Source organism: Rutidosis leptorrhynchoides, chromosome 7, assembly GCF_046630445.1.
Source record: "Rutidosis leptorrhynchoides isolate AG116_Rl617_1_P2 chromosome 7, CSIRO_AGI_Rlap_v1, whole genome shotgun sequence".
In the NCBI taxonomy this organism is placed as follows: domain Eukaryota; kingdom Viridiplantae; phylum Streptophyta; class Magnoliopsida; order Asterales; family Asteraceae; genus Rutidosis; species Rutidosis leptorrhynchoides.
Genome location: NC_092339.1, coordinates 312270834 through 312281523, shown reverse-complemented (window position 1 = coordinate 312281523; position 10690 = coordinate 312270834). Strand labels below are relative to the sequence as shown.

Here is a 10690-nt window from a genome sequence, read left to right as displayed (position 1 = left end):
GATTCGCATTGCTTCACTATCGGCGCGGTATCTGCGTACATAGTGGGCCAATAATAACCTAGCCGCATAATTTTTGACACAATAGACCTGTGCCCCGAATGAAGAGCGCATGCACCTTCATGCACCTCGCGTATAACACCTTCATGCACCTTCATGCACCTCGCGTATAACACCTTCATGCACCTGTGCCCCGAATGAAGAGCGCATGCACCTAGCCGCATAATTTCGGACCAATACACCTTAAGTGCGGCCCTAAATAATTTTTTCGATATAGGACTTCACCTTCGAGGGCATACAGTGGTGCCTTAGTGCGGACCTTCCTCGCATCAACGGAATCCGCAGGTGATGTGTCATTCCGCAGGAATGCAATAATAGGTGTCATCCATGTTGAGCTGGATTCCTCAACAGGTGCTACCAAAGGCATCATAACAATGGATTTCGCATGCAGTTCTTCTATAAGAACTTTCTTCCCCAGATGATCAAAAGCCAAAGCGGCCAATTTGCTAAGCGCATCCGCTTTCTTATTTTGCCCCCGCATTACGTGGGAGATTTGAAAAGCTTCAAACTGGTTAGCGAGGTTATGAACAAGCGATAAATATTGCTGCATGGCAATGTCGTGTGCTTCAAAGTCCCCGCTGACTTGACTACATACCAGCTTTGAATCCACATAAGCGTGCAGAATTTTAACATTCAATTTATGCGCAATGCGCATACCTGCTAACAGAGCCTCATATTCTGCTTCGTTGTTCGTAACATCAAAATTAAACCGTAGCGCATACGTATGCTCTTCGCCATCTGGACCAGTTAAAATTACACCCGCACCCGCGCCAGCTGCGCTGCAGGCACCATCGGTATATAACTCCCATGGTGACAAAGTTGGTGCATGCGTATCTTGATGTTCTGCTGATGCGTCGACATCCGCAGGCAACTCCGCAAGGTAATCCGCAAGTATTTGACCCTTAACCGCGCTTCGCGAGGAAAGATTTATCTCGTGTTCTCCTAACTCAACTGCCCATTTAGCCATTCGGCCAGAAATCTCAGGCTTGTATAACACCTTAAAGAAAAACGATTGCGTTAGTCAATGCGGTAACCCCGGACATTGCCGCAAATTAGGCATGTACCAACCTGTTTGATCGGTTGATCAGTTAGAACCACGATTGGATGTGCTTGAAAGTACCGGCGCAAACGCCGCGCTGTGTGGACTAGCGCATATACTAGCTTTTCTATTGGTGAATAGTTTACTTCGCTTGATGTCAGCGTCTTGCTTACGAAGTAGACCGGCATTTGCGTCTGAGAAAACCTCAGCGTTAAATTTCTGCGAAATAGACAATGTAAATAAAAGTAGATTACCTTTTCGCGATCTGCGATGAGGACTGAGCTGATAGCCTCTTTCGATGCCGCAAGATATAGCGTAAGCGTTTCTCCAGATACTGGCGCGGTGAGTGTTGGTAATTCAGCGAGCACCTTCTTCATCTCCTGAAAGGCTGATTCTGCTTCCTGAGTCCACACGAAGTCTTTCTTCTTTAAACAATTCTTCAAAGTATTGAAGAATGGCAATTGTCTCTCTGCGGCCTTCGACAAAATCCGCGTGATCGCCGCAAGCTTCCCGGTTAGACTCTGCACGTCTTTCTTTGTCTTCGGAGATGGAAAACTATCAATGGCTTCAATCTTTTTGGGATTTGCCTTGATTCCCCGCGCTGTCACCACATGACCTAGAAACTTGCCTTCCTCTTCCCCAAAACTACATTTAAGCGGGTTAAGCTTCATGTTTATCCTGCGTAAAGACGCAAACGTTTCTAGGATGTCTGCGAGCATTTCTTCTTCAGTGTTGCTCTTAATTACCAAATCGTCAACGTACGCTTCAAGATTCCTACCAATTTGGTGTTTGAATGCCGCATCAATTACGCGCTGATATGTTGCGCCCGCGTTTTTTAATCCGAACGGCATCTTCGTATAGCAATAAATACCTTGCGGCGTATGAAAAGCAGTTTTGTCCTCATCTTCTGCAGCCATTAAGATTTGGTGATAACCCTTGTATGCGTCTAGAAAACACTTGTACCGGAAACCTGACAATGATTCCACCTTCCAGTCTATCTCCGGGAGAGGGTAGTTGTCCTTAGGAGACGCTTTATTAATGTCTTTAAAATCAACGCACATCCGCCAATTACCGTCAGCCTTCTTGACTAACACAGGATTAGCAACCCATGCCTGATAGCGTACTTCCCGTAGAATGTTTGCTTTGACAAGGTTATCTACTTCCGCGCACAACCAATCACTGCGTTCAAGAGCCATATGCCGCTTCTTTTGTCTAACAGGCGTGAGTGATGGATTAACATTTAATTTGTGTTCCGCAATATCTCGCGGAACCCCAGTCATGTCTGATTCATGCCACGCGAAAACATCTGCGTTAGCGGATAATATTCCATGCAATTTGACCTTTGTTTCGGCTGACAAGCCTGCGCCGATTTTAATCCGCTTATCCAGATGTAAACGATTTGCTATGACCGCACTGCTTGCGAGTTGTTCTCCTACGCTGGGAATGTTTACAGGCACAACTGAACCACACAACTCGGTTGTTTGATGTGAAGCAATTGTGGCAACCCCTCCCTTCGTAGAAAACTTTATCAAACCATGCACCACCGACGGTATAATGCTAAAACGTCGTATGAAATTTCTTCCGAGCAACGCGTTGTACCGCGAAGTTGAACAAACCACGTAAAAGTCAACTAACTCGTGTCTAACCAATTGCGGATTCTTGTCATTCGCGAGTTCTATTATTAGCTCTATTCGGCCTAGCGGCCATGAGCTTTCCCCGGAGAACCCAGATAACGTAATATCAGACTGACGTAGCTGCGTTTTAACTTCTGCATGGAGGAAACGATAGCAATGCTCGTACATAATGTCCACGCCACTCCCGGTGTCAACATGCATGCGTTTAACTTGTACTCCGCAAGTAGGGATGCGACACTTGATGATAATGGGTTCGTTAACTGTGTCGATTGACATTACAGGAGGAAACATGATTGGGAGAAGTTCCCAGTCATGGTGATCATTGTACTTTCTCCGCTGGCTAACTTTCTCTGCGTCGACCATATTAATGGTTAAGTCGGCGTTTTTTGTTTTATCAACTTTTTGCCATGCGAAAGTTTTAGCCTTTGACCCTTCTTCTGTGGATTTTCCCTTGTCCTTCTTAGGTGGTTTTAGGTGATCCAATTTACCTGCGCGTAGTGCCTCGAGTACTCGTCCCATCAAGTTTTTGCATCGATTAGTGTCATGCCCGTAATCGTCATGGAATTCGCAATACTTCGTTTTTTCCCGCTTACCAAATTCTGTAAGCGGAGTTGGAACCGCAAAGGTTGCGCACACTGGTTCGGTTGCCAAAATTTCTTTTGGCGTTTTAGACAAACTTTTAAGCAGCGCATAGTTCTGATTATTGATGCCGCGCTGATTATTGTTTCGATAATTGCCACCTGATTTCCCTTTATCATTCCTGATAGGACCACCGCTAGGATACCTTCCGCGAGAGTTGTTGGCACGATTTTGATCACGCGAACGATCATCATCGTCTTTCCTCTCGTTGCGTGAACTAGCTGTTGGAATATCATTATCTTCGCCACTCCGCATATAGTCATGGCATTCATTAAGCGCTTCAGCATAAGTTGTTGGGACCGTATGGCGCAGACGCCTTACCAGTGTTGGATGACGTTCTGAGTTTATACCATGTATAAGTCCGGAAATCTGTTGCTCTGGCTTGAGATCTGGTATGCGCAGACACTCATTAGTATATCTTGTGAGAAATTCACCCAAAGATTCCTTGAATTTCTGCACAATATCATGACATTCGATATGAGTGCGTTTGCGTGGCCTCTGATTCTGATATTGCAGCAAGAATTTCGTCCGCAGATCCATAAACCCGGCTATACTACCCGCCGGCAGTTTATTAAACCATTCACGAGCAATACCCTGCAGTGTCATTGGGAATATCTGACACGCAACCGGACCCACCCAACCTTGAGTGCGCATTGCGCCTTCAAAGCGCTGTAAGAAGTCATCTGGATCAGTTAAGCCATTGTAAGTACCCAACGTATGAGGTATCTTTGGCGCAGATGGAAACGGATATGCAGTTATATGCGGAGGAAACTTATCAAAAGTAGTTGGTAGCTCAAAAGGTGGTTTAACAGGGTCACCTTTGAGCCCTGCGAAGAAACGCCTCATCATATCCTGAACAAAATCAGGTTGTGAAAATAGGTGGACCATGTCAGGAGGTGCCGCCTGCATAAATTGGCTTGTGAGATTTGCCTGCCCTTGAATATTTTGCCAGGGCTGCCCTGGAGTCTGCGGATACAACCAAGGCTGATTTGGAAAAGAAGGCAGGCTTGCCGGCGCAAAGTATACGGGTATCTGAAAAGGTGCCGAAACCTGTGGCGCAGATGCCTGCGAGACCTGAGGATATGCCGCTATAAGCCCAACCGTATGCGCAGTGCTTTGTTGTTCTGCGGTTATCGGCGTCCAATGAGAATTGGCATCCGGAATGACACCGAACCCCCAACTATTAAGTAATGTCTGCGCATCCGCAGGAGTCAAGAACTGCGAAATTGGACGCGGTGGTTGCCAAGGTTGCAACGGTGTAAACGATGAATTCTGCTGAACACTCTGCGTCTGCAGAGGAATTGAAACCGTGACACTATAAATAGGTACCTGGCCGCAGCATACTACGTGCGGGCCTACTGTTTCACCGCTAGTGCCTACCAAGATGACCCTTGGATCCACTGCGGAAAAATCCAACCGCGTGGTGGTAACTGGCGAGTTTGCCCTTGGCGGTGTAATCCCATCTGGATATATCGGCTTATACCTCTGAAAAGGCTCGCAGGATACAGGTGAAAGATATGGCGTGTATCCCGCCCCAGTCATAGCCTGCGTATGCTGACTGCCAGATGGTGTGTTTTGATTATCCGTTTGAGTACGTTCCGACGAGTCCCCGGAAGTCATGATACTGTTAAAAGAAAAAATTCAAAAAATTTCGTGAACAATAAGCCTTATAATTCAAAACCTTTTAAAAGAGAAAGCAATAAAACAGTCTTGAACTAATTCGACTCTCAATGAAAGCACCACTTGATCATGCATATTTTTACCATAGGGTTTAACATGCATGCTCAATACGTTATTGGGGTTTAAGGATCTTAGAACGAGGCTCTCCGGTCCGGCTACCGTGAATAACCCTGACCGACATGATGATGTCGGCGGGGTGACCAAGTGATTAAGTCCACCTTCGATGACAGGTCGTCGACCTGAAGGCCCCAAGTAAGGTCGTAGGTGCTAGTTAATCAAGAAACTAACATGTTAACCTTGAGAAGATGCTAGATGATGTTGGACACGTAAGACGTGTAGCAGATGATGGTTACGTAACGTGATGATAATTAGAATGATAGTTAGGGTTTGTATATATAGGCAAACCCTAATTCTAGAACCATCCGAGATACTGGCAATCCTTTCCATAACAAACTCGCCCGAATCACGGATGTAATTATGGAAAAGATATTTACTTGATAGCCAAGTAATCGCTGTACTGAGAACAAAGGCATTAGATACGAATCCGCATACCGCACACAAGCACACGCATACGCACACTAATGAGTGCCCGCATACATATGGGGTGCGCATGCAGGTTGCGGTATCATTACTAACATTGTCATGTCACACGCAGATTATTTTGACCAAAAAGTGTACTAACTGCCTGTGATATTACAGTCACGGTTAAAAATTGTCTTATAATGTACGAATTAACGCCAAAGAAATATGCTTTCCTCTTTGAGCATGCAATGTCAATTTCAATGGACAATTACTAAGGAAAATTCGAACACTTGTTGCAAGTCATCATAACACTCATTTTATGTGTGGATTGAGGAATTAGTTAAAAGTTTCTGTTTCAATGTGTGATTTTTATAGAGGCATTAATATAGTTTTGTTGGTTCATAATATTTCCTCAAAATTCGAATTAGCCCAGCCCATTCCTACTAAGCATTTAATGTCAAAATTATAAATATTTGGTTAGAACTTAAAATAGAATGTTAGAATGTCTTAAGCAAGGCAACCCATAATTAGCTCAAACTTGCCTACTCATCAAAGATAGATGACATAAACTTGCACAAAATTAGCAGCAAATAAAAGTGAGATTATGTAAGATTAAAAAGAATTTACAGGTTACAACTGCTAAATTCTGACCAAACCGGTAAAGCCATACACAGGTTCGAGCCACGGTCAAGGGTCGCACCAACTCACCTAACCATTCGGCTCAACACTGGTTCACCAAGAAACTTTTGTTTCTCCACAAAGAACTCCAAGCTCTCCCCATTTTTCTCCTAGACGCCTGTTTCGTTAACGACTTAACTTCCGCATCAACACGGGCCCCACCAATCTCACATTCCTGTGGGCCACCGCAGTAAACAGTCGGTGGGTCCCGATGACGTTGCTCCCTGAACAACATCAACAGTTTCTGAGCCTTTTGTTTTCCTCTTTCAGTCCCATTAGCGGATATCGACACTAGTGAAGGTATAACCCCTTCTTGAAGAACCATCTGAATACACTTTTCATTTTTTGTGCATAAAATCAGCAAGCAGGCTGCAGCTTGTTCTTGTACTATTTCCTCGGTAAAATCAAGAACCGATGAAATCGAACCGATTAAACCGTGAGTTGATACGATCTCATCTTTAGCTACATTAGTCATGTTGGTCAAAACGGCTAATACTTTTTCGGTCCATGTGATGTCATCGACGAGTGGCAGAAGCGCATTTAGAATGCCTAAAGATACGAGCCGGGAGATGTTAGAATGGCATGTTGAAAGATGGAAGAGTGCGTGTAGAGCATCAGATTTACATTCGAGATTCGCACTGTCCTCTAGAACCCGTATCAAAAACGGGACCGCTTCACTCGAACCGATAATGGGCTTGGCTTGTTCTAAACAGGATAGGTTCAGGTAGAGGGCTGCAACCGCTCCCGGTGAGCCTGAATTTCTGATCATGTCCTCTAGCAACGGAAGTACTCCGGCTTCTAACATCATTTCTTTGTTTCTGAAAAAAACAGATCCGCAATCGCTCACAAGTTAAATACTAATCGTGTTACGAAATATTATGTGACAAAGGCGACAAAACTTTCACGGATAGCTAGGGTGCCAAATGATAAAAAAAAAAGTATAATTTCACCAATACTTTATTTTTATTAAACGTGTGTTTGGGTCCCCGCATTGTGGTGGGACAGTTTACGTAAAGGATGTTATAATGTAGATAGAGAGACGATCGGTAAAGACTAGATATTTTCGATTATAATATTTTACCCTTTGTGAGTATAACCGAAAAAAAAAAAAATAATACCCCGCTTCAACTTACCGAACACACATAATTGAATGTGGCTGAAATCACAAAAATCGGACACTTTTGGTTACAATAGTAAAATGTGGGAGAAAAAAAAAATGTTGTAAAGAAAGGAAAAAAGAAAATGTTAAGAAATGTATTCTTTTTTTAAAGTAAAAAATGAAATGCAAATAACCAAAATACCCCTGCCCATAAAGATTGGAACATTACTGTTCATGGGTAATTTTTGATACTACACAAATAGTATAGTGAGTATATATTTATAATAAGAGTGACCATAACATACCTGTTGTTATTGACAGAGAGGTTGAACAGAGCCATGGCTGCACTTTCTTGAGCAACAATGTTCCTTTGATGCATAGTCGACTCGAAAAAATGCAACAACGGTTCAACAAAACCATTTTCACCCATAACGATTCGAGCCTCTTCATCTTCCTTAGTCAACAACCGTATCTGCTCTACAGCTTTAAGCTTTTTCTTCTCATCCTCCATGGTCAAAATAGTCAACAAATCCTCATAGCTTTCAAACATGTTCACTTCATGTTCAGGCACTACCTCAAGTTCATCTCCTTCTCTCTCATACTTGCATGATCCGATACTTTCGGACAATCTTGATTTAACCGACTCGTTTTCCATCAAGGGTAGGTTCCAGTAGTTGGCGTCCAGGGAATCCGGTGGTCCTTCGGGGATCAAAACCCCGTTTTGTTCACACCAACTAGCAACTAGACCTTTTACGCAGTAGTTAGGGGTCAAACAAAGATGGGTTAATGTTTGTTGAGTTTTTGGGCACGTGTTGTGCCCGTTACTAAACCATTTTTCAATGCAAATCCGCTCGTACGTTTGCCCGGACGCAATGATGACCGGGTCATACATTAATTGTAACGAAATCGGGCACCTAAGTTCTTCCGGTGGGACCGGCATTTGACCCGATCTTCTAAAGTTTGGTTTGAAGTTAAACGAACTCATTTTTGAGAGTTGTCGGTCAAACGCGTGGGTGAACCCGGATTCAAAAGATCCGTAAACGGTTGGTGAACACGGGGTTGAACTACCTTGTGAATCGTTATCGTCTGAAAAATCGCTTCTAAATAATTTCGAGTATTTTTTCATTAGATGTAAGAGATAAGCGACTATTGATTCTTTCCGTTTGTCGTCTTCGATTCGAGCTTTTTCGACGAGTTTTTTGAGAGATCTTCGTTCACGTAAAGCTCCTCTTGAAGACGTGATACCGAGTTTTGATGCGGCTTGGTGGAAAGTTTCTAACTCGTTGTTGTCGCCATTGTTGTTGAAATTTCGACCTTCTTGTAACAAACTGATTATCTCATCACCTACTTGCTTCTCTAATGGATCAAGCGAAAACTCGATTCCCTCGAGCTCACCCAAAATATCAGCAATCTGAGAAATAGAAAATTGTAATTAGATTATAATACATTTGCCTATTGTCACACTTAATGCAGTCCAATTGTTATATGCATTATGGTAATAGCGTTACAGTTGAATAAGCATGATAAAAAACAAGAATCACCGGTATAAAATTAAAAAACTAAAAATCTGGATGCTCATTAAATGTTGGAGATGAATAATATCAACTTATGAGTGGCAAATTGGGTAGATCAGACAGGTTGGGCAAATGGGTCGAAACAGGTTCTTGTCAAGACAATGAGTTTTTTAAAACTTGATAAATGGGTCGGTTTGATTTGTTAACATTTTCTATATTTTCGTTGAAACTTATAAGAAGTTAATTTATTTATATAATTTCAAAACTATCTTGCATATACTTTCATATTACCTGACAACCAATTGTTTGCGGGACAATATCTTCGACCCGTCTAAGACTATCTTGCAAAGCAGATCTTGCCTTCTCGAATTTTAGAACAACCGAGTCACCTGTTATAGCCTGCAAAACGTTCACATCTATACATAAGAAACCAATATATTAAAATTAAAATTAAAAAAAATAAAACATACAAGGTTTAAAAAAGGTATGTTACCAGGTAAAGTTTACTACATTCTGCACAATGTTGAAGAAGTGTTTTTGTCTTCTCCAACGCAATGTGCAACGAACATAAAGCTTGAATCCCCGATGTACTTCGAGGTCTAGCGGCTTCTAAATCGGGAAATATAGTCAACACTTTAGCATAGATCATAGAGAGAGTTGTACACATTCCTCCATGTAACTACAACAATATTGCAAATATTAGTACTATTCAATATATTGACAAATAAAGTGATTATTTCCTTTAATTAGTATTCCATATAAGATTTCATGAAAACCTAAAAATGGAAATTATAACAATTAGCAATTAGTAGTACCTTTGGTTCACCAAGTGCAAACAAATTCTCTTCAATCTCTGATTGGTCCATGATATTATTGCAATTACTAATTACAGAAACTTTAGATTACCTGAAATCAATTATCAATTATTATCATAATCATTTTATTTAATTTTATTTAATATGTATTAATAGAGTTTTTAGCCAATCTACACAACATATTTACCCAAAACATATATTTATTTTCTTCTACAATTTACTATCCTTAAACCAATGATTTAGTTTAACAAATCCAGATATATTTAATCTCAACATTTTACCATCACAAATTTTTTTTTTAATTTATGAGATGATTTGATGCAATGAAAACTGTAAACAGAAAATGATAAGAAAAGATAAAAAAGGATTAAAAATTAAAAATATTGTATAAATTAAAAGAATGAATGATAAACACATTCGTTTCTGGTGATACACGCATTAGGGAAATATGTTTTGTATATACATTTAATTATTATTATATTACAATAGAAGAAATAAGAATTTACTTGATTACCTGAAATTCAATCGGATAAACATGAGCTGATTCATCAAACAAACACTTGAATTATAATTAATGCTAACGTTAATCAATTCATGATTTTAAATATGAGCAATCTGGAACATAACGCCACTGTATACAATGAATCCCCAAATGTAAGCAGTGATTGAATTGAGAGGATGTAAAATTAGGTCAAAGAGTATTTGAAATGGAAACAGAAATGTGATTGAAGAACAGAATGATTACTTGAGACAAGAATAAAACATTGATAGTGAAAAACGGATCTGGTTAATTATTTAATTGGAAGAAAGATATATTTTTTAATAATACAATAATTTAAATTTTAAATAAATATTTAATAGGAGTAAATAAGATGTAAAAGTATGGATTGAAACGAGACACAACATTTAGATGTATCGTTATGATTGGGGATTTTTTTATTAATATTATTTCCGGTAAAATTTCCCCGGTTACCGGCCGACAACTGCCGACCTCAAAGTTTGTCGGCTGACTT

At 40.9% G+C, this 10690-nt stretch overlaps 1 protein-coding gene across 2 annotated transcripts; it reads right to left on the bottom strand.

Moving 5' to 3' along the window:
* Positions 1–6116: 6116 nt before the first annotated feature.
* On the bottom strand, positions 6117–10378 carry LOC139857319 (U-box domain-containing protein 45-like). Of its 2 annotated transcripts, none has more exons than XM_071846057.1 (6): positions 10184–10378; positions 9678–9768; positions 9356–9541; positions 9154–9261; positions 7654–8759; positions 6117–7067 (listed from the first exon to the last, which is right to left on the bottom strand). In XM_071846057.1, the coding sequence occupies exons 2-6, from the start codon at positions 9726–9728 to the stop codon at positions 6293–6295; spliced, it is 2226 nt and encodes a 741-aa protein (XP_071702158.1). In that variant the 5' UTR covers positions 9729–9768; positions 10184–10378; the 3' UTR covers positions 6117–6292. The 2 variants fall into 2 exon arrangements, with proteins under 2 accessions (XP_071702158.1, XP_071702157.1); XM_071846056.1 differs by having other exon boundaries at positions 10192–10378.
* Between the last annotated feature and the right edge of the window lie 312 nt (positions 10379–10690).

What these genes read in the sequence shown, in the direction of transcription:
- LOC139857319 (XM_071846057.1), bottom strand. Translation starts at nt 9,728, where the DNA reads ATGGACCAATCAGAGATTGAAGAGAATTTGTTTGCACTTGGTGAACCA. An exon ending in TTGCACTTGGTGAACCAAAG is followed by an intron (nt 9,542 to 9,677) that starts GTACTACTAATT and finishes ATATTGTTGTAG; the next exon opens with TTACATGGAGGAATGTGTAC. An exon ending in CTCTCTGTCAATAACAACAG is followed by an intron (nt 7,068 to 7,653) that starts GTATGTTATGGT and finishes TGTTTTTTTCAG; the next exon opens with AAACAAAGAAATGATGTTAG.